The sequence below is a fragment of the Gorilla gorilla genome, chromosome 18, assembly GCF_029281585.2.
Source record: "Gorilla gorilla gorilla isolate KB3781 chromosome 18, NHGRI_mGorGor1-v2.1_pri, whole genome shotgun sequence".
Lineage (NCBI taxonomy): Eukaryota > Metazoa > Chordata > Mammalia > Primates > Hominidae > Gorilla > Gorilla gorilla.
The window spans coordinates 29,289,414-29,316,954 of NC_073242.2; the positions used below are offsets into that span (position 1 = coordinate 29,289,414).

General features: G+C 48.2%; 2 protein-coding genes across 3 annotated transcripts in view; one reads left to right on the forward strand and one right to left on the reverse strand.

Moving 5' to 3' along the window:
- The window catches only part of LOC101133975 (SAGA-associated factor 29), a 38,036-nt gene extending 28,418 nt beyond the window's left edge, over positions 1 to 9,618 (reverse strand). Inside the window, exon 1 of the mRNA XM_031003139.3 lies at positions 9,351 to 9,618. The gene's annotated coding sequence lies outside the window, so the exon portion shown is untranslated. The remainder of the gene's footprint in view (positions 1 to 9,350) is intronic.
- A 14,449-nt stretch (positions 9,619 to 24,067) lies between these two features.
- Positions 24,068 to 25,841, forward strand: NUPR1 (nuclear protein 1, transcriptional regulator). 2 transcript variants are annotated; one of them, XM_004057408.5, is made up of 3 exons: positions 24,068 to 24,412; positions 25,052 to 25,201; positions 25,538 to 25,841. In XM_004057408.5, exons 1-2 carry the CDS (start codon positions 24,301 to 24,303, stop codon positions 25,186 to 25,188), a joined length of 249 nt encoding a protein of 82 aa, XP_004057456.4. In that variant the 5' UTR covers positions 24,068 to 24,300; the 3' UTR covers positions 25,189 to 25,201; positions 25,538 to 25,841. The 2 variants fall into 2 exon arrangements, with proteins under 2 accessions (XP_004057456.4, XP_004057457.4); XM_004057409.5 differs by having other exon boundaries at positions 24,187 to 24,412; positions 24,998 to 25,201.
- Positions 25,842 to 27,541: the final 1,700 nt, after the last annotated feature.

Genomic DNA, 27,541 nt, shown 5'->3' on the forward strand with positions numbered 1-27,541 from the left:
TTTGTAATTTCACAATAAGCTCTTGCTATCCCTGGATCCCATCAGCCACGAACTTTCAAAGTGGACCATCTAACTATGCCCACTGCCTTGATGCCCCTTGCCTCTGGCACGTATCTGGCGAATGGCAACACACACTTACCACGCAAACACCCTCTCTTCTTTGTGGCCTCCTTGGCTACCAACAGTTATTACAGAACCTCTGCCTCCCCAGAGCACTCTGGTCACCCCTGTTTCCAATTATCTCCCTTTTTCCCCTAATTAAGATGAAAGAAAAATGCAACATTAAAGGATGTTTTAAAGCAAATCCCAACAACCTCAAGTGATTTTCATTCTGTATCCACCTTCTGTAAATGTTATATAACCACAATCAGAGCACACACACCCTTTTAAGACTGCTTTCTATGTGTGGAAGAGTCTACTTCTCAGACTTCAAGCCCCTTAAAAGTAGAAGAACTAAGTCTTTTTTTTTTTTTTTTTTTTTTGAGACAGGGTCTCACTCTGTCACCCAAGCTGGAGTGCAGTGGCCCAATCTCGGCTCCCTGTAGCCTGCACCTCCCAGGCTCAAGTGATCCTCCCACCTCAGCCTCCCAAGTAGCTGAGACTATAGGCATGTACCATCACACCCAGCTAATTTTTAAATATTTTTCTAGAGATGAGGTCTTGCCTTGTTGCCCAGGATGATCTCAAACTCCTGGGCGCAGGCAATCCTCCCACCTCAGCCTCCTTAAAGTTCTGGGATGACGGGCATGAGTCACCATGAGCGGCCAAGAACTGTCTTAATGGATTGTCTTTGCATCTTGGTACCCAAAATAAAGCCTGAAATACAGGAGGGCTTGGATCCCCATTTGTCAGACCTTACTTGGGAAAACACTGAAGAGGCGAGCAGCATGCCCAGCATCAATACAAGTATAATTTCCCACAAAGAAATGAAGTACGCCACCTGCCATACAGCCATCAGGGAAAGGAACTGGACCTTCATGTTCCAGGAACAGTCCAAGCAGGGGGAAGGGAGAGAACAACTGCAAAGCTCTCATAAAGCTCTCATAAAGCCTCACACTCACCCTGGATGAATTATTTAACCTTTCTGGGTCTCAATAAAATTAAAACAAGAGCACCTACTTGATGATCAAATACCTAAGAAAGGTCCTAGGCAGTGGCTGGCCCAGAGCATGCACTTAGTGAATGCTAGCGGCCCTTCTCATCTGGAGGTCAGGGCTCTGCTGTTACACTGAGCAAAAGAGCCAATCGCCACAAGCAAAAGAAATGCTGACGCTTGCCAAACCTAGGAATAACCCCGCGATGGCCAAAGACCACACCATTTAAGGGCTCTCTTGTTTGAGCTTTGCCTACTGGGTAGTGGCTTGTCTGAGAGAACAAGCTCTTCCTATGATTTTACATCAAAGTGCTGCTATCTCTGGATCTGGTCAGTCATAAGTCTAAACTTCCCCAGGAAACATGTTCTAAGTAGAAGCAAAGGTTTCTGTGACCTTCTGAGAACAAATGCCAAGCCTGCTGGTGCAAAGTAAGTGGGAATGAGGCCCTGGGGTTGGAACCATAACGAATTGGAAGGCCAGATGAGGGGACACTGCACTTCCAGGCCAAGTGGCTGGTTTTATCAGAGTCCGAGGGTGCCAGCTAATCTTATCACAATTCTATCATGTAAACAAAACTGTCCCAAACCGTGAGAGGCTCAGCAATTCCAGCAAGGTTTCAAGCATTCTTAGGAATGCTGAGGTAACGCCCAGTACCCTAAACTTTTTGGCTCCTAGCATGCTCATATTCCCACTGACTTAGAAGGCCACATCTTTTCTTTCTTTCTTTCCCCTGCACCTTTTGTGTTTTTTTGTTTTTTGTTTTTAGAGATGGAGTCTTGCTCTGTTGCCCAGGCTGGAGTGCAGTGGTGCGATCTTGGCTCACTGCAATCTCCACCTCCAAGTTTCAAGCAATTCTCCTGCATCAGCCTCCCAGGTAGCTGGGATTGCAGGTGCCAGCTACCGCACCCAGCTAATTTTTGTATTTTTAGTAGAGACAGGGTTTAACCATGTTGGCCAGGCTGGTCTCCAACTCTTGACCTCAGGTGATCTGCCTGCCTCAGCCTCCCAAAAAGTACTGGGATTACAGGCGTGAGCACTGTGCCTGTCCAGCTAATTTTTAAACTTTTTGTAGAGATGGGGTCTCACTATGTTGCCCAGGCTGGTCTTTAACTCCTGGGCTCAGGTGATCCTCCCGACTCAGCCTCCCAAATTGTTGGGATTATAGGTGTGAGCCACCACACCTGGCCTGACAAAGTTTTAATAACTGCTTTAAATTTTTTAAAAAATTTATTTTAACTAATTATTTTGATTCTCTTTTAGAATTCTTGTCAGTTGATACCAACATCTGGGTCCTCTTGGGGTTGATCTTCGTTGATTGCCTTTTTTTTTTTTTTTTGAGACAGAGTCTTGCTCTGTCACCCAGGCTGGAGTGCAGTGGTGCGATCTCAGCTCACTGCAAGCTCCGCCTCCCAGGTTCATGCCATTCTCCTGCCTCAGCCTCCCGAGTAGCTGGGACTACAGGCCCCCGCCACCACGCCCAGCTAATTTTTTGTATTTTTAGCAGAGATGGGGTTTCACCATGTTAGCCAGGATGGTCTCGATCTGCTGACCTCGTGATCAGCCTGCCTCGGCCTCCCAAAGTGCTGGGATTACCGGCGTGAGCCACTGCGCCGGGCCCGTTCATTGCCTTTTTTTGTAAACACAGATCACATTTTCCTGTTTTGTAAAAATATATTTTAAAATTTTCATTCCTTTTTTTTTTTTTTTTTTTTCTTGAGACAGAGTCTCGCTCTGTTGCCCAAGCTGGAGTGCAATGGTGTAATCTCGGCTCACTGCAATCTCTTCCTCCCAGGTTCAAGCAATTCTCCTGCCTCAGCTTCCTAAGTAGCTGGGATTACAGGTGTGCGAAACCATGTCCAGCTAATTTTTGTATTTTTAGTAGAGATGGGGTTTCACCATGTTGGTCAGGCTGGTCTCGAACTCCTGACCTCGTGATCCACCCACCTCGGCCTCCCAAAGTGCTGGGATTACAGGCGTGAGCCACTGCGCCGGGCCCATTCATTGCCTTTTTTTGTGAACACAGATCATATTTTCCTGTTTTGTAAAAATATATTTTAAAATTTTCGTTTTTTGTTTTTTGGTTTTTTTTTTTTTTGAGTCAGAGTCTTGCTCTGTTGCCCAGGCTGGAGTGGTGGCACGATCTCAGCTCAACCTCCACTTCCTGGGTTCAAACAATTCTTGTGCCTTAGCCTCCTGAGCCTCCTGTGTACCACCACGCCTAGCTAATTTTTTTGTACTTTTAGTAGAGAAGGGGTTTTGCTATGTTGGCCAGGCTGGTCTCAAACTCCTGTCCTCAAGTGATCTGCCTGCCTCAGCCTCCCAAAGTGCTGTGCTGGGTTTACAGGCATAAGACACCATGCCCAGGCCATTTCTTGTGTCTAAGAATTTTGGATTATATCCTGGACATTGTAGATGATGTGTTGTAGACTCTGGATTCTGTTATGTTCTTGAGAATTTGGTGTTTTGTTTCTGTTAACATGCAGTTAATCACAGCTGAACTCAAACTCCAAATCTAGCTTCCCTGAGGCAAGCATCAGCTGAAATCTGTACTGATCTTTTAAACTTGGCTAAGTTGCTTGGAATGTGCCCCATGTTTGTCTAGTTCAGAGGTTTAGGCAGACTTTTTAAAATAACAGCTTAATGGGCCGGGTGCGGTGGCTCACACCTGTAATCCCAGCACTTTTGGAGGCCAAGGTGGGCAGATCACTTGAGGCCAGGAATTCGAGACCAGCCTGGCCAACACTGTCTCTACTAAAAAAGTACAAAGATTAGCTGGGTATGGTGGCACACACCTGTAATCCCAGCTACTTGAGAAGCTGAGGCACAAGAATCACTTGAATCCGGGAGGCGGAGGTTAAAGTGACCCAAAATCGCACCACTGCACTCCAGTCTGGGTGACAGAGTGAGATTCTGTCTCAAAACAACAACAACAACAACAAAAACAGCTTAATGAAGATAATTTGCATGCCATACAATTCTCTATCTCTCTATCTATTTATTTGAGACAGGGTCTCACTCTCATTGCCCAGGCTGGAGTGAAGTGGTGTAATTACAGCTCACTGCAGCCTTGACTTCTTTGGCTCAGTCAATCCTCCTGCCCCAGCCTCCCAAGTGGCTGGGACTACAGGTGTGCACCACCACGCCCAGCTAATTTTATAATTTTCTGTTGAGATGAGGTCTCATCATATTGCTCAGGCTGGTCTCAAACTACTGGGCTCAAGCTATCTTCCTGCTTCAGCCTCCCAAAATGTGCTGGGATTAAAAATGTGAGCCACCGCACCCACCCCAATTCACTTTTTTAAAGTGTGCAATTCAGTGTTACGTTAGTCACAAGGTTGTGCAATTACATTAGTCACAAGGTTGTGCAAATATCACCATTATCTAATTTTAGAACATTTTCACCAACTCTCCTTAAAACCTTATACTCATTAGCAGTCATTCCCCACCCCCTTCTCCTCTCAGTCACTGGCAGCCATTATTCTAATTCATATTTGTAGATTTGCCTATTCTAGACATTTCATATAAATAGAATCGTACTGTGACCTTATGTGACTTGCTTCTTTCACTTAGCATGTTTCCAAAGGTCATCAATGTCACAGCATGTATCAGTAACTTCATTCCTTTTTATGGTTAAATAACATTCCATTCTATGGATAGATCTCGTTTTTAATCCACTCATCTGTTGAAGAATTTGTGAAGAATTTGGAATCCCTTCTCTGGGGCTATCTTCTTTCCATCATGGGCTTTTTAATGCCTCATGACAAGGCATTTAACAAAACCAATAAACAGGCGGGTCGCAGTGCCTCATGCCTGTAATCCCAACACCTTGGAAGGCCAAGTACAGAGGATTGCTTGAGCCCAGGAGTTTGAGACCAGACTTGTCAACATAGCCAGGCTCTATCTCTACCAAAAATAAAAAGTACCCAGGTGTGCAGCCAGGCGTGGTGGCTCACACCTGTAATCCCAGCACTTTGGAAGGCCGAGGCGGGTGGATCATGAGGTCAAGAGGTCCAGACCAGCCTGGCCAACATGGTGAAACCCCATCTCTACTAAAAATACAAAAAAAAAAAAAAAAAAAAATTAGCTGGGCATGGTGGTGCATGCCTGTAGTCCCAGCTACTTGGGAGGCTGAGGCAGGAGAATCACTTGAACCCGGGAGGTGGAGGTCGCAGTGAGTCGAGACTGCGCCATTGCACTCCAGCCTGGCGACACAGCGAGACTCCGTCTCAAAAAAAAAAAAAAAGTACCCAGGTGTGGTGGTGGACTCCTGTAGTCCCAGCTTTCAGGAGGCTGAGGCAGGAGGATCTCTTGAGGCCTGAAGTTCAAGACCAGCCTGGGAAACACAGCAAGACCCCGTCTCTAAAAAAAAAAAAAAAAAACAGAGAAAGAAAAACAGAAAATACTGGTGACATAATTTAGGCTTCTGGATAGAGTCCCATCTGAAACTGATTTACTCCAGGACTCTTCAGCTACAGTCTGTGAGGAAAAAACAAAACTTTCTCCTTTGCTGTCACAATATACGATAATCAACACATAAGATTTCCGTGGCCAAATGTGTGGAGATTTTCCCCAACACCAATCAATCCATTGAGTCTGCAGTGGATACACGCTGGATGTCCTCTAATTCAGTTTATTTCCAACACTATCCACCCAGACAGAGTGTCAAACCCCACAGGTTGAGGGCTCAGTCCCACGAGCATGTCCCCCCAATTCTCAATGCCAGTCACAAGCCCCCAGTTGCTTTATTTGTGCTTCTGACCAACTGACTATAAATCAGCGTTTCCATGACTCCCTCCTTGGGTTCCATTAATTTGCAGGAGCAGCTCTCAGCACTCAGGGAAACACTTAGGTTTACTGGCTTATTATAAAGGATGTCACAATGGATACAGATGAAGGAAGAGGTGCACAGGGCAAAGCATGTGGGAAGGAGCGAAGAGCTTCCATACCCCCCCTGGGCACGCCACCCTCCAGGAAGCTCCAAACTGGGATACAAACCAGATATATATTTTACAATATCACAGAGTCAACAAACACCCCTTTCATGCTTAGGCTAGTCAGAGTAGCTTTTTGTTATCTGCAACTGACTAGCTTGACTAATAAGAACTTTCATTAAGCACGGTCTGAAGAGATAGCCAATTCTGAGGGACAAAGGCTGCAGGGTAGAAGCATATGTTAACCACTAATACCCAGCCTAAAATTGCTGGCCCTTTTACTATAATAGCATCCAAGGCCTCAAATAAACAAATCCAAATATCCTACACTTAAGCCACTCTAAGATTAATCCCACAGGGCTTAAAACAGTAAGAGCTTTGTTCTGGGTCAAAGGGAAAGAGGAACCTAATACCCCACACTCACATCCCACACTCTCAACCCAGTCACTAGCAATGAGAATCTGCAAACTGGGTGCAGTGGCTCATGACCGTAATCCCAGCATTTTGGGAGGCCGAAATGGGAGGATCACTTGAAGTCAGGAGTTCAGGACCATCCTGGGCAAGACACGGAGGCCCTGTCTCTACAAAAACAAAATAAAATAATTAGCTGGGCAGGGTGGTGCACATGTGTAGTCCTAGCTACTCAGGAGGCTATGGCAGGAGGATCACTTGAGCCCAGGAATTTGGGAATAATGAGCTATAATGGCACCACTAGGCTCCAGCCTGGGTGACAGAGTAAGACCTTGTTTCTAAAAAAAACATAAGTAGGTTGGGCGCAATGGCTCACACCTGTAATCCCAGCACTTTGGGAGGCCAAGGCCGGCAGATCAACTAAGATTAGGAGTTCAAGACCAGCCTGGCCAACATGGTGAAACCCTGTCTCTACTAAAAATACAAAATTAATCGGGTGTGGTGGCGCATGCCTGTAATCACAGCTACTTGGAAGGCTGAGGCAGGAGAATCGCTTGAAACCGGAAGGCGGAGGTTGCAGTGAGCCATGATTGCGCCATTGCAATCCAGCCTGGGCAACAAAGAGCGAAACTCCATCTCAAAACAAACGAACAAAAAATTAGCCAGGCATGGTGGTGCATGCTTGTAATCCCAGCTACGCAGGAGGCTGAGGCAGGAGAATCACTTGAACCCGGAAGGCAGAGGTTGCAGTGAGCCGACATTGCACCACTATACTCTGGCCTGGGTGACAGAGCGAGACTCCATCTCAAAAATAAATAAATAAATAGAATCTATATTCATCAATTGGTTAAAGAGACATTAAGAAGAGAAGACAATTTTTTTCCTTCATGCCTCTGTATTGCAACTTATGCCAGTGTTTCTCATTTAAACCTTACAGCAATCCTATAAAATAGATAACAGAATAGTAAGTATAGTGAAGAAACTGAAATTCAGATAGCTTATGCTAGGTAACTCAGGAAAAATAGGTAGTTGAGCTGGGGCTGCAAGGCTGCAAGTTCTAAAACCTATGCTCTTCCTCTGAATTCCAAGTTGTGTCACGACTTCAGCATATTCAATAGTAAAAGAGATCACAAAAGTGGAAGCTGCCAATCCACCATTAGGCTATTATGACAACACTCAAAGTATCACCAGTAAAATGATGATTGAGGCAACTGAAAAACAAAGCTAGGGAAATGTGATGGTTAACTTTATGTGTCAAACTGATTGGGCTAGGGGATTCCCAGATAGCTGGTGAAACACTTTTGAGTGTGTCTGTGAGTTTCCGTAGGGTTTGCTTTCCTGGGCTTCCAGCTTGCAGATGGCAAATCTCGGGACTTCTCAGCCTCTATAATAGTGTCACCCAATCCACCACAATAAATCTCTTTCAACATAGCTATACAGTTGACCCTCGAACAATGCAGGTTTTAATTGTGCAGGTCCACTTATATGTGGATTTTCTTCCACCTCTAGAACTCTTTTTTGAGACAGGGTCTTGCTCTGTCACCCAGGCTAGAGTGCAGTGGCACGATCTTGGCTCACTGCAGCATCCACCTCCTGGGTTTAAGTGATTATTGTGCCTCAGCCTCCCAAGTAGCTGGGATTACAGGCGCGCACCACCACGCCCGGCTAATTTTTTATTTTTATTTTTTTTTAGAAGAGACTGGATTTCACCACGTTGCTCGGGCTGGTCTCAAACCCCTGAGCTCAGGCAATCTGCCCACCTCGGCCTCCCAAAGTGCTAGGATTACACGCATGAGCCACTGCGCCTGGCCAGTATTTACATTTAAAATGTGAAACTGGGATTGCGGTGGCTCATGCCTGTAATTCCAGCATTTGGGGAGGCTTTGGTTAGGAGGACTGCTTAAGCCCACGAGTTTGAGGCTGCAGTGAGCTGTAATAGCACCACTGTTCTCCAGTCTGAGCAACAGGCAATGTGTCTCTAATAAAAACAAAAATGTGAGATGATGCCTAGGTTAGAATCAGCAGAGGAGAAGCCAGAAAGAGCACAGGCAAAGGAAGAGAACGTTCAGCAAGCCAAATGAAAACAGTGTTTCAAGGAGGGGCAGTGATCCACAGCATCAAATGCTGCTACAGGACTGAGACCTAACTTAACAATGAATTTGGCCACCTAGAGATCACTGGTGGCTTTGACAAGAAGCCTTTTTAGTGGAGTGGTGGAGACCAAAGCCTGACTAGAGGCTCAAGGGTTCAAGACTTGGAGGAGAAAAGGCATTAGTGAGGGTAGACTAAGGCCTTTGGCTGCAAACCGGAGCCGAGGAGGAGGTAACTGGAGGATAGCGAGGGTGAAGGAGGCTGTTTTGTTGTTCTTAAGACGGGCATTTTTTGGCCGGGCGCGGGGGCTCACGCCTATACTCCCCACACTTTGGGAGGCCGAGGCGGGAGGTTGAGCCAACGAGTTCGAGACCAGCCTGGGCAAACGACGAGCTGTTAGTGTATCTTTTTAAAAACTATATATATATATATAAAATTTTTGTGCAAATCATAAAATAAGTGCTGGAGTTCGGGGCCCATCCTCTGTCCGCATCTTCGTGACCCGGGTCCGAGCACCCCACCTGGAAGCTGCGTCCGTGCCGAGCCCAGCGTGTCGCTGTTTCCCACCCTCGCCCGGGATGGAAGCACGCACGCGCAGACCTCGAGCGGCCGGGGGCAGGGCCCGCCCTCCCCGAGCCCCGCCCCCGCCCTCCCCTCCCGCCCCCACCCCCACGAGCCCCGCCCCCCTCCCGCCCAGAGCGCGTGCGCACCGCCCCTAGAGCGCCGCCTCAGGGAGGTCTGGAGCCGCGGCGCGGAGGGAGGACTCAGCCCTTCGCTTCCGCGTTTCGCGGGAGGTCTCAGGCCACGGCCCGTCCCCACCTACCGAGTCTGGGACAAAACAAGCTCGTCGGGCTGGAAACTGCGACGAGGGGAGCAGGCGCGTTCCTCGAACGTTTTTTCGGAGTCTGCGGATGATCACAGACCTGCGTTCGAAGATTGGCGGCACGTCGAAAACCGCACACGCTTTTTTTCCTTTTATGAGCGTAGTCGCGCGCGGAGGACCTTGCACGCATGCGTAGTCATTCCTCTGTGACGTGACCCGCTGCCCCGTGGGAAATGTAGTTTTCACTTGGCACACCGCTCCGGCTCTTGGCGGAACCCTAATTTAACTAACCAAAGTGCTTGTGCGTTTTCAGCGTTTTCTCCCATTTCCCCAGACTCTATTTAAAACAAAATGCAATAAATAAATAAATAAATAAAACTTGAAAGCGAACAGATTGCTGCTTGCTGGAGGTGGGTGGGCGCAGGGGTAATATGAAAACTGTACTTTCTGCTCAATTTTGTTGTGAACCTAAAAATGCCCTAAAAAATAAAGTCTGTTGTTAAAAAATTAATTAAAAACAGGCCGGGCGCGGTGGCTCACGCCTGTAATCCCAACACTGGGACGCTGAGGCGGGCGGATCACCTGAGTTCAGGAGTTTGAAACCAACCTGGCCAACATGGTGAAACCCCGTCTCTACTAAAAAATACAAAAATCAGCCGGGCGTGGTGGCGGGTGCCTGTAATCCCAGGTACTGGGGAGGCTGAGGCTGGAGAATCGCTTGAATTCAGGAGGCGGAGGTTGTAGTGACTGGAGATTGTACCATTGCACTCCAGCCTGGGTGACAAGAGGGAAACTCCATCTCAAAAAAACAAACAAACAAACAAAAAACAAGCAGATCTTTAGACCCAGAAATCGCACTTTTAGGGAATCTTCTCAGGAAAGTACTAAGGATATGGACGTGCAATGGACATGTAGCCTCAATGGTATTTTATCGAAGGCCATCCTGGTATCTTAAAGTTTCTTACATAACCTACAAATGTCTGTAATTATTTGTTGATTATTTGATAAACTTGCAAGTCCTATGAGATTAGGATCATCTTGTGTTCACCTGTGTATTCCTAGTACCTAGCACAGTGCCTGGCCATCACATGTTTCTTTTTTTTTCTCTTTGAGACAGGGTCTCGCTCTGTTGTCCAGGTTGGAGTGCAGTGGTGCCATCAGGGCTCCTGAGTAGCTAGGACTACAAGCACACACCAGCACATTCTGCTGATTTTTAAATTTTTTTTGGTAGAGATGGGGGTCTTGCTATGTTGCATAGGCTGGTCTTGAGTTCCTGGGCTCAAGCAATCCTCCTGCCTCAGCTTCCCAAAGTGCTGGGATTACAGGCATGAGCCACCACGCTCAGCCCCGTCAGTATTTTTCTGTTTATTAGAGAATCTCAGGCGTTAGCACTGAAACTATTTTAACCCCAAAATTAATGCGTCATTTTCTTCCATCACACTTGCATTTCTTTCTGTGGGCGTCAGGTCAGTGAATGACATGCTCATCCACCCAGCTGCAGTTCTACTTACTGCCTTTTATGAAGGTTATGCTTTGAGGGATTTTGCAAATTTTGCATTTGTAAAGGTCTCAGGGGCTCTTTTTCCGGATTGTTAAATATCAGCCCTAGCTAGGCCAGGCGTGGTGACTCACGCCTGTAAACCCAGCACTTTGGGAGGCCGAGGTGGGCGGATCACGAGGTCAGGAGTTTGAGACCAGCCTGGCCAATATGATGAAACCATGTCTCTACTAAAAATACAAAAATTAGCTGGGCATGGTGGCACGCACCTGTAGTCCCAGCTACTCTGGAGGCTGAAGCAGGAAAGAACTACTTGAACCCAGGAGGCAGAGATTGCAGTGAGCCAAGATTGCGCCACTGCACTCCAGTCTGGGCAACAGAGCAAGACTCTGTCTCAAAAAATAAATAAATAAATAAAATTTAAAAAATCAACCCTAGTCACTGATCAGGAGAGATGTAGAGCTCACAGTTGTTTTTTAAATTATTTTGGTCTCTGCCCTGTTTTAAAATTTTATCGTTAATTTCTGATTTTTCTACAATAAACATGTATTTATTAACTTTTAAAGTGTTTTAGAGTGTTGTCCACATGTAAGGAATTGCTCTGTCTTCTCCACATCCACATTTCTCAAAAGAATCATCTATACTCAGTTTTCATGTCCCACCTCCTACTTAGTACAATGTCCTAAGCCAGCACCTGGGGGTTATCCCTGACATCACCCTTTCCCTCCCCTCCCTCATTCAATCCACCACGTGTCTGCAATATAAAAACACATTTGTTAGGCACTTGCTATGCACCGGGCACTGTTCAAAATCCTTTACACATATTCATTCATATAACACAATCCACCTACTTTTCACCTCCACCACATCCACCCTAGGCCAAGGTAGGGACACCTTCCCTAAACAACTGCAAAGGTTCTCTGTTTTTTAATCACTGGTGCTAAGGTTGAGTTACTTATTTCTACTTAATGACACACTTCGTCATTGGGCTCTGCACGGCCTATTTATTTGTTATTTTAAAAATTTTTTTGAGACAGAGTCTCACTCTGTCACTCAGGCTGGAGTGCAGACGTGCACCACGACACCCAGCTAATTTTTTATATTTTTAGTAGAGATGGGGTTTCACCATGTTGGCCAGGCTGGTCTCAAACTCCTGACCTCAGGTGATCCACTAACCTCAGCCTCCCAAGTTTCCTGGGATTACAGGCGTGAGCCAGCACGCCAGGCCTCAGCCCTCTGCTTTCAACACCCATCATTGTGTGCACACTTTACCTATGACTTACAGCAACCATGCAATATTTCGAAGTGGGCAGCAACATTTCAGTTATAATGGACCTGTAAGTTGCCTCCAACTACTACTGGCTACCACAAACAATGCCACAGTGAACAACCTCATGCTTATTCCTCTGCAGTCTATGTGAAGATTTCTCTGAGATGTATGCCCACTAGTGAGACTGAGCAATGCCGTCTTAAATGATCTCCCCTCATCTGTTCGGGCCAGAGTGGCACATGCCTACAATCCCACTGCTTTGGGAGGCTGAGGCTAGAGGATCACTTGAGGCCAAGAGTTCAAGGCAACAGTGAGCTATGATTGTGCCACTGCGTTCTAGCCTGGAAAACATAGCAAGATCCTGTCTCTACAAAAAAATTCTTTTTAATTAGCCAGGCGTGGTGGCATGCACCTGTAGTCCCAGCTACTACTGAAATTGAGGCAGGAGGACCGCTTGAGCCCAGGAATTCAAGACCAGCCTGGGTAACAGAGTGAGATCTCATCTCTACAAAAAATTTAAAAATTAGCCAGGCGCGGTGGCTCACACCTATAATCCCAGCACTTTGGGAGGCCGAGGTGGGTAGATCACAAGGTCAGGAGATCGAGACCATCCTGGCTAACACGGTGAAACCCCGTCTGTACTAAAAATACAAAAAATTAGCCAGGCGTGGTGGCAGGTGCCTGTAGTCCCAGCTACTTGGGAGGCTAAGACAGGAGAATGGCATGAACCCGGGAGGTGGAGCTTGCAGTGAGCCAAGATCGTGCCACTGCACTCCAGCCTGGGTGACAGAGTGAGACTCTGTCTCAAAAAAAAAAAAAAAAAAATGTAAAAATCAGGCCAGGCGGAGTGGCTCACACCTGTAATCCCAACACTTCGGGAGGCCAAGGCGGGTGGATCCCCTGAGGTCAGGAGTTCGAGATCAGCCTGGCCAACATGGTGAAACCCTGTCTCTACTAAAAATACAAAAATTAGCTGGGCGTGGTGGTGCACGCCTGTAATCCCAGCTACTTGGTGAGGCTGAGGCAGGAGAATCGCTTGAACCCAAGAGGCGGAGGTTGCAGTGAGCTGAGATGGTGCCACTGCACTCCAGCCTCATAAAAAATAAAATAAAATAAATTAGCCGAGTAGTCCCAGCTACTAGGGAGGCTGAGGCAGGAGCATCGCTTGAACCCGAGAGGCGGAGGTTGCAGTGAGCTGAGATTGTGCCACTGCACTCCAGCCTGGGTGACAGAGCAAGACTCTGTCTCAAAGAAAAAAAAAAAATCAGCCGGGTATGGTGGGGGACAGGGAGGTGGGGCATGAGGATCACTTGAGCCCAGGAGGTTGAGGCTGCAGTGAGCTGTGAATACGCCGCTGCACTGCGCTCCAACCCGGACAACAGAGTGAGACCATTTCTCAGAACACACACACACACACACACACAGACACACACACGCGCACACACACAGCTCTCTCAGGATCTGACCTCCCATGGCAAAGAGGAAATTGTAACTATTCACAATTTAATGGTTTTTGTCCCCGCTGCAGGCACACGTAGCCATATCATGACCAGAAGGTGGCATAGTGTGCCTGCAATCCAAAAGGAAAAAGAGATGAAATACATTAACTCTTAAATGTTGCCTCTTTTTCTGGTATACATTGTGCAAAAGTCCAACACTACAGAGATCTGGAGTCTATAAAGGAGAAAGTAAAAATTATCCAGAACCCCAGTCTAGGATATAACCACTTTGGAGAGTTTGGTTTACATCTCATTGCCCCCCCTACTTTTATTTTCAATAATGAAAATAATTTTTCTGGCCAGGTGCGGTGGCTCACGCCTGTAATCCCAGCACTTTGGGAGGCCGAGGCGGGGGGATCACCTGAGGTCGGGAGTTTGAGACCAGCCTGGCCAACATGGTGAAACCCGTCTCTACTAAAAATACAAAAAAAATAGCCAGGCATGGTGGCCCGCACCTGTAATCTCAGCTGCTCAGTACTTGGGAGGCTGAGGCAGGAGAATCGCTTGAACCCAGGAGGTGGAGGCGGTGAGCCGAGATCATGCCGCTGCACTCCAGCCTGGGGGACAGAGTGAGACTCCGTCTCAAAAAAAAAAGAAAAAGAAAAAGAAAATAATTTTTCTTGCAAAAATGGGAGCATAGATGCACCGTTGCGGGGGGCGACAATGATGTCTGGGCTCGCTTCATTCTACATGGGCTGGGGCATGCGGTAGGGGGGCACGGCCCCTTGGCCCGAGGGGGGAGGGTAGGGGACGGTGTCTGTGGCCCAGGGGTGGGACAACGCATTGTTTTCAGGGCACCCCGTCTACACCCGTTACACTCCGCAGCAAAGCCTGCCCAGGTCTCCACCCACCACCCCACCCATCAGGACACCAGGAAGACGCACTTGACCTGCAAGAGACTGTTTGAATACATCTTCCCTAAGAGGATGGACTGATGCTGCAGGCTGGACAAACCGCCAAGCTGAGCTCCAAGGTCCCCCTGACTGAGCCCTGGGATCCTCTTGACCTTCAGCAGAACTCCACCTTTGCAGTCCGGTACCCACCAGGCGGCTGGATGAGCGTGCCTCCATGCAGGGGCGCTCAGGCAGAAAGTCAGCCAGAGCAGATGAAACCTGAATTGTTATCCCAACCAAAAATTACAGCACGATGTTGCCCTCCCTTGTTTTTTTGACATACACCTGGGTGTTAAAGACCCCTCCATGTTGACCCCGTGGGGCATGGGCCAGACAGCCCAGTGGAGAAGACGAGCAGGACCAGCCCTGGTGAACGTGAAAACCCAGAAGTGACGGCATTGGACATCAGATGTCAGTGACCCCAGCTGGAAACAGATTTGATATTTGAGAATTTTCACTGGAGCTTAAATATTATAAGTTTAGGACGGTAGACATTTTTATGGGTGTTTTTGTAAGTATGATCTTGACTAATCAAACTGTCTATAAAAGAAATTGAATGGGCTGAATCAATGGCTAATATGGATACCTCAGGGGTTTTTGTGTGTGTGTGTTTTTGTTCTATTTTGTTTTGTTTTGACAGGGTCTTGCTTTGTCACCCAGGCTGGAGTGCAATAGCACAGTCTTGGCTCGCTGCAACCTCTGCCTCTCCGGCTCAAGCGATCCTCCCTCCTCAGCCTCCCAAGTAACTGGGACTATGGGTACACACCACCACACACAGCTAATTTTTTGTGTGTGGTGGTTTTTTTTTTCTTCTTTTTTTTTTTTTCAGACAGCTCCTTGCTCTGTCGCCCAGGCTGCAGTGCAATGGCACGATCTCGGCTCACTGCAACCTCCGCCTCCTGGGGTTCAAGTGATTCTCCTTCCTCAGCCTCTTGAGTAGCTAGGATTACAGGTGCCACCATGCTGGGCTAGTTTTTGTATTTTTAGTAGAGACAGGGGTTTCACCATGTTGCCCAGGCTGGTCTGGAACTCCTGACCTCAAGTGATCTGCCTGCCTAAGCCTCCCAAAGTGTGGGGATTACAGGCATGAGCCACCGCTCCCGGTCTTAATTTTTGTATTTTTTGTATAGACGAGGTCTCGCCATGTGGCCCAGGCTGGTCTCAAACTCCTGGGCTCAACCAATGTGCCCTCCTCAGCCTCCCAAATTGCTGGGATTACAGTGTGAGCCACCACGCCTGGCCTCGTTTTTTTTGAACAGTGCTAAGAGGTAAGGAGGACTCCCTAGGAGCAGTTCGCAGTGGCAGGGAGGCATATTTTATTACTGACATTGTTGAGAATTGATAGTGATAATAAAAGGCAGAATGATTTGGATCAGTTTAATTATTAAGTTCTTTACAGACAGACTGGATTAGGGTGGGGACTGCTCCTACTGCCCTGTCCCAAAATGCTCCCTTAAAATTATTTCCAGATATTTAAGAGCTTTATGGCATGTCCCAATTGCTATAAAAATTTTAACTTGAAGGAAAATCTATACTATAAAGTAATCGTTTCTTTAAAGATACATTTTAAGCAAGAGGGTTTGGAAAAATCTTTATGTCTACACCTGGTAAGCACAAGCCATGTATATTCCGTTTTTCTTTCTTTCTTTCTTTTCTTTCTTTCTTTCTTTCTTTTCTTTCTTTCTTTCTTTCTTTTCTTTCTTTCTTTCTTTCCTTTGTTTTTGTAAAAAAATTTTGTTTTGAGCCAGGGTCTCACTCTGTTGCTCAGGCTGGAGTGCAGGGGCGCAATCACCGCTCACTGCAGCCATGACCTCCCCAGGCTCAGGTGATCCTCTGGCGCCAGCCACCTGAGTAGCTGGGACCATAGGCACGAGCCACCACACCTGGCTAACTTTTGTATTTTCTGTAGAGATGGGAATTTCGCCATGTTGCTCAGGCTGGTCTCAAACTCCTGGGGTCAAGCCATCCGCCTGCCTTGGCCTCCCAAAGTGCTGGGATTACAACACCAGGTCCAGCCATTTCCTTTTTTTCTATGCAAGAGTATTGATATATGCACTGAATCATCCCATACTTGCCAATGTATGTGATCACATACTTATCTTGCTGGGATCACAGGCAAGAGCCACTGCGCCTGGCCCAAGTTTACTTTTTTTTTTTTTTTTTTTTGGAAATGGAGTTTTGCTTTTGTTGCCCAGGCTGGAGTGTGATGGCGCCATCTCGGCTCACCGCAACCTCCGCCTCCCGGGTCCAAGCGATTCTTCTGCCTCAGCCTCCAGAGTAACTGGGACTACAGGTGCCCACTACCACGCTTGCTAATTTTTTGTATTTTTAGTAGAGACTGGGTTTCACCATGTTGGCCAGACTGGTCTCGAACTCCTGACTTCAGGTGATCTACCCGCCTCGGCCTCTCAAAGTGCTGGGATTACAGGCATGAGCCACCACGCCCGGCCCCATGTTTACTTTTATAGTCCCAGCACCAAGCAAGTGCCTGGCACATGGTTAGTACCCTAAACATTTGTAGGCTGGAGAATGCATGCCTCTCTGGTCTTTACTTTCCTCTTCTGTTAAATGGGGTCGGGTTTGCTGATCTCCCAGAAGACATCAGGCTTCTTTCTTTTCTTCTTTCTTTCTTTCCTTCCTCTTTTTTTTTTTTTTTTTTTTTTTTTTTTTTTTTTTTTTTTTTTGGTGACACAGAGTTTCGCTCTTGTTGCCCAGGCTGGAGTGCAATGGTGCAATTTCAGCTCACTGCAACCTCCACCTCCTGGGCTCAAGCAATTTTCCTGCCTCAGCCTCCCAAGTAGCTGGGATTACAGCCATGTGCCACCAAGCCCGGCTAATTTTGTATTTTTAGTAGAGACGGGGTTTCACCATGTTGGTCAAGCTGATCTCAAACCCCTGACCTCAGGTGATCCACATGCCTTGGCCTCCCAAAGTGCTGGCATTACAGGCATGAGCCACCGCGTCCAGCCTTATTCTAGATTTTTCTACTACTGTGTTTTATGTGGCTGTCTATTTTAGTTGTCAGGAGAAAATGTCACACCTCTATTATGGTGAAAACTGTGTATTACTCATAGTTATCTATACATTTAATGCAAAAATATAATTTGTAGTGTACATGATGTTCTGCAACCTGTGTTTTTCATTAGGAATGTATTATGGACATCTTTCTCATCAGAGATAGAGATACATTCTCTCTCTAAAGAGTATTGAATGGCTACAGTGTTTCACAGAAGGAAACTGATCAGTCACCTACTGATGGACATTTAGGTTGTTTCCGATTTTTGGTTTTTGCTTTTTTTAGAGACAGGGTGTTGCTCTGTCGCCCAGGCTGGAGTGCAGAGGCACCATCATGGCTCAAGCCATCCTCCTGCCTCATCCTCCTGAGTAGCTGGGACTACAAGTACACACCACCATGCCAGTCTTTTTTTTTTTTTTTTAAGATATGGGGTCTCGCTATGTTGTCCAGGCTGGGTTTCCTGTTTTTCACTACTACAAACAAATGAACTTCCTTGTACCTGCCTCTTTACTCACCTCTGGGAAGATTTCTGTAGGAGAGACTGCTGAAAGTGGGACTGCAATATCAGGGGGATATAAGCATTTCAAAATCTTATCAATGTTGCCAAACCACCCATTAAAGACAGCATCTGGCGGGGCGCAGTGGCTCATGCCTGTAATCCCAACACTTTGGAAGGCTGAGGCAGGCGGATCACCTGAGGTTAGGAGTTCGAAACCAGCCTGACCAACAGGGTGAAACCCCGTCTCTACTAAAAATACAAAAATTAGCTGGGCATCATGGCATCTGCCTGTAATCCCAGCTACTAGGGAGACTGAGGCAGGAGAATCGCTTGAACCCGGGAAGCGGAGGTTGCAGCTAGCCGAGATTGCGCCACTGCACTCCAGCCTGGGCAACAAGAGCAAAACTCCATCTCAAAGAAAAAAAAAAAAAGACAGCATCCACTGATATTTAAAACAATGATATCACACAGCCAAGAAAACTTGCAAATGCAGCTGCCAGATTTGACATTTTTATCTGGGATGGGGTTGTGAGATCATATGGATATATTTTGTTTAACCTTATTTAGATTTCTTGTGACCTCTTGGAACACAGCGATGTCCAATCCACCTTAATTACGTATTCTGCCTTCAGCCTGGGAAGCTTCTGTTCCTTTGAGCTAGTGACTTCGTACATCCCTCAGGCTATCCAACAGAGAGGAAGTCTTGCTCTGTTGCCTAGGCTGGAGTGCAGTGGTGCGATCATGGCTCACTGTAGCCTCAACCTCCTGGGCTCAAGTCATCCTCCTGCCTCAGCCTCCTGAGTACTTGGAGCTACAGGCATGCACCACCACGCCTGGCTAACTTTTGGATTTTTTTTGTAAAGATGAGATCTCGCTATGTTGCCCAGGCTGGTCTTGAATTCCTGGGCTCAAGCAGTCCTCCTGCCTCAGCCTCCCAAAGTGCTGGGATTACAGGTGTCAGCCTTTGCATCTGGCCCACAAACAGCCATTCTTGTTCAAACTTTGCCTCCAGGCCTGGCGTGGTGACTCATACCTGTAATTCCAGCTATTTGGGAGGCCGAGGTAAGAGGACCACTTTAGCCAAGGAGTTCAAGACCAGTCTTGGCAACATAGGGAGACCTCATCTCTACAAAAAATAAAATTAGCTGGGCATGATGGTGCGTGCCTAAAGTCCCAACTACTTGGGAGGCTGAGGTGGGAGGATCCCCTGAGCCCTAGAGGTCGAGGCTACAGTGAGCAAGGTTGCTCCACTGTACTCAGCCTGGACGACAGAGTGAGAACCTGTCTCAAAAATAAATAAATAGGCCGGGTGCGATGGCTCATGCCTGTAATCCTAGCACTTTGGAAGCCGAGGCGGGTGGATGACTTGAGGTCAGGAGTTTGAAATCAGTCTGGCCAACATGATGAAACCCTGTCTCTACTAAAAATACAAAAATTAGCTGGGTGTAGTGGTGCATGCCTGTGATTCCAGCTACTCAGGAGACTGAGACAGGAGAATCGCTTGAACCCGGGACACGGAGGTTGCAGTGAGCCGAGATCGTGCCACTGCACTCCAGCCTGGGTGACAGAGCAAGACTCTGTCTCAAAAAAAAAGAGAAAAAAGAAAAAAGAAAAGAAAATTAAAATTAAATTAATTAAAAATAAAAGAATTAGAAAACAAGCTTCACCTCCTCCAGGAAGTGTGCCTTCATCTCCCTATCTCCAGAGAGGTTAGGTGCCCTCCTGGGAGCTCCCAGCCCTCTGCGTTTACTCCAAGCTGATGGCGCTGGGTTGTCATAGGTGTGCCTAGCAACGTCACGAAGGTATAACTCTAAGCAGGAAGAAAATAAACTTCCTCGTGGCAGATTTTACATGCACCTGGAGGCTTGAGGATGGGAAATTGAAACCATCCCTGTAAACCTCATGCAATTAATCAGAGAACAGAGAGGAGAAATGGAAACAAGCCAGGCTTGCAGCACACCCAGCGCTGATCATGAGGTCAGCTGCCCCCTGATCTGCTTCCTCTTAGTTGTCTGGTGCCTGCTGTTCTAGAATCACGTAGACCTGGTTACAAGATCATAGTTCCCCTTAACTGCACTAGAGATAGCAACTTGAACATTATGAAACATTAAATGTTACTTTTGAGAAATTCCTTCAGGTCCTGCGTGCCGGTGAAGCGATGAAGCGACTGACTCCGCCAGCCTGAAGGACCCCACCAGGAGCTAACTCCCCAAAAATGTCTTTTTCACATCATGATGATTTCATTTCCCTTGCTCTGACCAATGACCCCAATTTTCTAGCCCCTCACCCTCCATAATCCCCTTAAAAGCCCCATCCCAGAATTCCCTGGGGAGATGCATTCGCAGGTCTCCTCCTATCCCCTTGCACAGTGCCCTGTGATCATGAAACTCTCTCTACTGCATCCCTGCTGTCCAGTGTAATAGGGCTGTGACAGGGCAGCAGGCATACAAATCTGCTGTTCCTGTAACAAAAAGCACACCTCTACGTCTAGATGGAGCCACGTCTAGAGCCCTGCAGATCCATGCTAGAGGGGTTCCAGCAGGCTGGAGTACAATGGCGCGATCTCGGCTCACTGCAACCTCTGCCTCCTGGGTTCAAGAGATTCTTCCGCCTCAGCCTCCTGAGTATCTTGAATTACAGGTGCATGCCTCCACGCCCAGCTTATTTTTGTATTTTTAGTAAAGACGGAATTTCACCATGTTGGCCAGGCTGGTCTTGAACTCCTGACCTGGTGATCCACCCGCCTCGGCCTCCCAAAGTGCTAGGATTACAGGCGTGAACTACCGCGCCTGGCCCTTTTTTTTGTTTTGTTTTGTTTTTTTGAGATGGAGTCTCGCTCTGTCGCCCAGGCTGGAGTGCAGTGGCGCGATCTGGGCTCACTGCAAGCTCCGCCTTCCAGGTTCATGCCATTCTCCAGCCTCAGCCTCCCCAGCAGCTGGGACTACAGGTGCCCGCCACCACACCTGGCTAATTTTTGTATTTTTAGTAGAGACGGGGTTTCACCATGTTGGCCAGGCTGGTCTCGAACTCCTGACCTCAGGTGACCCACCCAACCTCGTCGGCCTCCCAAAGTGCTGGGATTACAGGCGCGAGCCACCATGCCCCTCCTCCTTCTCTCGTAGGCTTCTTTCTTCCAGCACCTGTAAGATCAAGGCCAGGGAGACCTCCTTCCCTGGCTCCATCTGGGACAATCACAGTGTTTCTGTGGTCCCCTGTGAGGCTACAATTGGCCTCTCAGTTCCTGCATTGCAGAGCAGGTGGAAGCTGAGCAAGCAACACTGATCTTAGCAGAGCCTCATGTATTCAACTAGACATTTACTGAGCTCAGACTGAGTGCCAGGCATTGAGGATACAATATGGCAGGCAAGATTCCTGCCCCGAGAATAATGATAATTAAAATAGCAAGCATTTATTGCACACTGATTATCTTCTAGGCACTGCACTAAGCATTTTCTTTTTTTTTTTTTTTGAGACAGAGTCTCGCTCTGTCATCCAGGCTGGAGTGCAGTGGCGCGATCTTAGCTCACCGCAACCTCTGCCTCCTGGGTTCAAGCGATTCTACTGCCTCAGCCTGCTGAGTAGCTGGGATTACAGGCACACACCACCACGCCTAGGTAATTTTTGTATTTTTAGTAGAGACGGGGTTTCACCATCTTAGCTAGGCTGGTCTCGAACTCCTGATATCGTGATCCACCCACCTCGGCCTCCCAAAGTGCTGGGATTACAGGTGTGAGCTACCGTGCCCGGCCCCAACCTTCTTTTCTTTTTCTTTTTCGAGTGCAGTGGCACGATCATAGCTCACCGCAGCCTCAAACTCCTGACCTCAAGTGATCCTTCCACCTCAGCCTCTCAAAACAGTGGGATTGCAGGTGTGCCTCACCTTATCCAGCCTAGATGCCATTAATCCCATCGTATAGATGAGTAAACAAACATGCAGACTAAGCTTGTCTAAGAGCACACAGCTAACTAGGGGGCAGAACCAAGCTTTAGACCTGAGAAGCCCTGTTCCAGAGCCTACTCCTTTAACCATTAACTAAACTAAACCAACGGTTGCATGCCAGTGGGGACAAATAATGGTAAAGCAAACCAATAAAACAGATACTGGCCGGGTGGCTCACGCCTGTAATCCCAGCACTTTGGGAGGCCGAGGCGGGCAGATCACCTGAGGTCAGGAGTTCGAGACCAGCCTGGCCAACGTGGTGAAACCCCGTCTCTACTAAAAATATAAAAATTAGCCGGGCGTGGTGGCACAAGCCTGTAATCTCAGCTACTCAGGAGGCTGAGGCAGGCGAATCACTTGAACCCAGGAGGCGGAGGTTGCAGTGAGCCGAGATCATACCACTGCACTCCAGCCTGGTGACAGAGTGAGACTCTGTCTCAAAACAAAAACAAACAAACCAACAAAAAAAGGATGGAGTCTTGCTCTACTGCCCAAGCTGGCCTTGAACTCCCAGCTTCAAGCAATCCTCCCAGCTTACCCTCCCAGAGCCCTGGAATTACAGGCATGAGCTACCGCACTAGGCCAATTTTTGCTTAATTTAAGATTATTTTCCTCTTTTTCTGATCACCTGGTCTGTTATTATTGCCCCAATCCTGTTTTCATTCAAGTATCCTGTCTTCACTTTCATTTCCTGGGTGTTAAGGAACTCATACATCATCCAAATCTGGGAAAACAAAGGCTAAATTCAATTCCGGCTCAGGCAAGGGAGAAACACGAGCAGAAGTTCAGCTTTTTGTGTTTTTGTTTTTGTTTTCAGACACAGTCTCGTTCTGTTGCTGAGGCTGGAGTGCAGTGGCTCGATCTCAGCTCACCACAACCTCTCCCTCCCAGGTTCAAGCGATTCTCCTGCCTCAGCCTCCTGAGTAGCTGGGATTACAGGCACTTGCCACCACGCCAGGCTAATTTTTGTATTTTTAGTAGAGATGGGATTTCGCCATGTTGGCCAGGCTGGTCTTGAACTCCTGACCTCAGGTGATCCACCCACTTTGTGGATCTCCCAAAGTGCTGGGACTACAGGCATAAGCCACCGCGCTCGGCCTCATTATGTTTTCTGCCTCAGTACATCCATATTTTGAAATACATATTATTTTATTATAATTTGTTTTTGAGACAGGGTCTCCCTCTGTCACCGGGCACTGTGGCAAGTGTCTTTCAAACATTATCTCATTTGATCCTCTCCCCAACTCTAGGAAGAAGATACAATTATTATCATCCTTATTTTACAGAATTGGAAACCAAGGCACAGAGAGGTGAAGGGACTCGCCCAAGGTCACACGGAAAGTGGTGGGTCAGGGGATTGAAGCGAGGGCAACTGGCTCCAGACCCTGAACTCTCCAACCCTCTGCCACCCTCCTCCTAGGTGAGGGAGATTACATTACTGGGGACCCTGTTTCAGGATATTAAGTGGTTTTCCAAGATGTTTCTCATAGAAAAAAGAAAAAAAAGGGTGTGCCTCATGCCTGTAATCCCAGCACTTTGGGAGGCCGAGGCGGGCAGATGACTTGAGGTCAGGAGTTCAAGATCAGCCTGTCCAACATGGTGAAACCCCATCTCTACTAAAAATACAAAAATTAGCCAGGCATGGTGGCAGGTGTCTATAATCCCAGCTACTCAGGAGGCTGAGCCAGGAGAATTGCTTGAACCTGGGAGGAGGAGGTTGCAGGTTGCAGTGAGCCAAGATCACACCACTGCACTCCAGCCGGGCGACAGAGACTCCATTTCAAAAAAAAAAGAAGACAAGCAAGATGTTGAGTGTGACTGGGTGGAAGCCACTAACTTGTCCCTGGCACAAGTGTGCTGATATCCCTTCCCCCTCCTTCCTCACGTCCTGCATCTCAGCGAGAATTGGGGTGCCGGGGTTAGCTGTGTGGCCGTCATCTCAGGCCCATGTGAAGCCCTCGATCAGGTGAGGCCATGATCCCAACGAGTGTTTTAGCCCAGATCCTGCCTCTTCCCTGCTTTCTGCCGAGAAGCGGGACCTCCTCTATGGAAAATATCCAGCTGGGTGAGCCTGGGAGGGAGGAGGTGAGTTGGGCTGGACTCAGGGACCCACTCTTCCCGTCTCATGACTGTGTTTACTGGGCTGGATTTTGGGAAGGGGCCAGATTGCATCAGACAGGGCCTGATGGGCTGGAGCCAGACTGTGGTCTGAGGAGGAGACACAGCCTTATAAGCTGAGGGAGTGGACTGGGAGTGGAGAGGCCCGGGGCCAGGAAAGCAGAGACAGACAAAGCGTTAGGAGAAGAAGAGAGGCAGGGAAGACAAGCCAGGCACGATGGCCACCTTCCCACCAGCAACCAGTGCCCCCCAGCAGCCCCCAGGCCTGGAGGACGAGGACTCCAGCCTGGATGAATCTGACCTCTACAGCCTGGCCCATTCCTACCTCGGTAAGGCCCACTCAGCCATCTCCACGGTCCTTCCTCCTCTCCCGAGATCAGGACCCACCCCTCTTGTTTCCTCTCATTTCCTTTCCTTTCCTCTTCGTTTCTTTCTTTTTTTTTTTTGAGAGAGTCACTCTGTCACCCAGGCTGGTGTGCAGTAGTGTGATCACAACAACTCAAAGAACTCACCGCAGCCTCGAACTCCTGGGCTCAAGTGATCCTCCTGCTTCAGCCTCCTGAGTGGCTGGAACTTCAGGTGTGCACCACCTGCAGTGGTGAGATGGGGTCTCACTATGTTGCCCAGGCTGATCTCAAATTCCTGGGCTCAAGCAATTCTCCTGCCTTGGCCTCCCAAAGTGCTGAGATTACAGGAGTGAGCCACCCTGCCCAGCCCACTCACCCTTTTCTAGCCAACCTGTTCCTTGGACTCTCACGTCACCCCTGTCTAGTCCCTTATCCCAGGAGTGCTATGTTACTCAGCCTGGGACCTCACACACATCTGGGGTCCCACATTCCACAGAGGGGAAGCAGCAGGCTTCTCCCTGCTCTTCCCATCCCCACAACCCTGAACCCCTGCCTCTCCTCTGACAGGGCCTCTCATCATGCCTATGCCCACTTCACCTCTGACTCCTGCCTTGGTTACAGGAGGCGGAGGCCGGAAAGGTCGCACCAAGAGAGAAGCTGCTGCCAACACCAACCGCCCCAGCCCTGGCGGGCACGAGAGGAAACTGGTAACCAAGCTGCAGAATTCAGAGAGGAAGAAGCGAGGGGCACGGCGCTGAGACAGAGCTGGAGGTAAGGAGTCGGGGGGCCCAGAGAGCTCAAGGTGGTGCTTCTGCCATGAAGGACAGGCCGGAAGGTGTGCGATTGGGTGGGGAGGAGGGATCAGGCAACTGTTGTCTTGATGCAGAATAAAACGAGACATATGTTTGACTGTGAGTTTCCTAGTGGCCAGAGCAAAGTGGGAACACAGAACCTTTCCAATTGAAGGGAAATTTGACTTACAGAGACAGAAATTGAGGCTAGAGAGGGTGGGTCCTTCCCTGGAGTCACAAATCAAGTGAGTGGGAGAGGCAGAATTAGAACCCAGATCTCTGTCCCTTTTACCACCTGCTTTTCCTCACCCCCCAGATAAGGCCAGACCACGGACACTACACCCAGCAACAGAGACGGGACTGCAGAGGAAGGAGGACCCAGGACAGGATCCAGGCCGGCTTGCCACACCCCCCACCCCTAGGACTTATTCCCGCTGACTGAGTCTCTGAGGGGCTACCAGGAAAGCACCTCCAACCCTAGCAAAAGTGCAAGATGGGGAGTGAGAGGCTGGGAATGGAGGGGCAGAGCCAGGAAGATCCCCCAGAAAAGAAAGCTACAGAAGAAACTGGGGCTCCTCCAGGGTGGCAGCAACAATAAATAGACACGCACGGCAGCCACAGCTTGGGTGTGTGTTCATCCTTGTTCTTTTTGTGTTTTTGTTCGGGCATGTGTGTGCTTGCCTGTGCCTGCACATTCATGAGCCTGGGAGAGCATCTTTGATGTGTATTTGTGTTTGGTGCATGTATCTGGGGTAGGGAGTGTTCCTGCTCTTGCAGGGTCTACGCTGTGAATGCAGCTTTTGGTTTGTTTGCTTTTGCTTGCATATATTTTAGTGCATACATTTCTGTGGGCTCCTACGTAGTGGATAGGAATTTCTTCTGCTTTTTTGCGATAGTGCCCATGAAACACGGCCCTCCCCAGCGCCTGTTTTTGTTGATTGTGTCCTGTTCATAGACGGGAATGCTACTTATGCGCGCCATCTAAAAGTCAGAGAAAACTGAGATTTAAAATATTAAAAGCCAGGGCCGGGGGCAGTGGCTCACGCCTGTAATCCCAGCACTTTGGGAGGCTGAGGCGGGTGGATCACAAAGTCAGGAGTTCAAGACCAGCCTGACCAACATGGTGAAACCCCATCTCCACTAAAAATACCAAAATTTAATTAGCCAAGCATGGTGGCAGGTGCCTGTAATCCCAGCTACTCAGGAGGCTGAGGCAGTAGAATCGCTTGAACCCAGGAGGTAGAGGTTGCAGTGAGCCGACATCGTGCCATTGCACTCCAGCCTGGGTGACAGAGGGAGACTCTGTCTCAAAACAAACAAACAAAAACTAAAGTCTGGGAGCAGTGGCTCATGCCTGTAATCACAGCAGTGTAAGAGGCCGAAGTGGGAGGATTACTTGAGCCTAGGAGTTCAAGACCAGCCTGAGCATCATAGTAAGACCCCATCTCTACAATTTTTTTTTTGAGACAGAGTCTCACTCTGTTGCTCAGGTTAGAGTGCAGTGGCACCATCTTGGCTCACTGCAACCTCTGCCTCCCGGGTTCAAGCAATTCTCGTGCCTACGCCCCCTGAGTAGCTGGGATTACAGGTGAGCACCACCACGCCTGGCTAATTTTTGTTTTTTTGTTTTTTTGATACAGAGTCTCACTCTGTCGCTCAGGCTGGAGTGCAGTGGCATGATTGCAGCTCACTGCAACCTCTGCCTCCTGGGTTCAAGCTATTCTCCTGCCTCAGCCTCCTGAGTAGCTGGGACTACAGGCACCTGCCACCATGCCTGGCTAATTTTTGTATTTTTAGTAGAAACAGAGTTTCACCATGTTGGCCAGGATGGTCTCAATCTCTTGACCTCATGATCCACCCGCCTTGACCTCCCAAAGTGCTGGGATTACAGGCGTCAGCCACCACGCCTGGCCAATTTTTGTATTTTTAGTAGCGATGGGGTTTCATCATGTTGGCCAGCCTGGTCTCAAACTCCTGACCTCAAATGATCTGCCCACCTCAGCCTCCCAGCCTTTGGGAGGCCAAGGAGGGAGGATCGCTTGAGGCCAGGAGTTCGAGACCAGCCTAGGCAACATACCAAGGCCCTGTCTCTACAAAAATTTAAAAATTAGCAAAGCGTGGTGGCTCATGCCTGTAGTCCTAGTTGCTCAGAGGCTGAAGTTGGAGGATCCCTTGAACCCAGTTGGAGGCTACAGTAAGCCATGATGGTGCCACTGCACTGCAGCCTGAGCAATAGAGTGAAACCATGTATTGAAAAAGAAAGAAAGAGAAAAAGAAGGAAGGAAAAGAAAGGAAGGAAGAAAGAAAAGAGAGAAAGGAG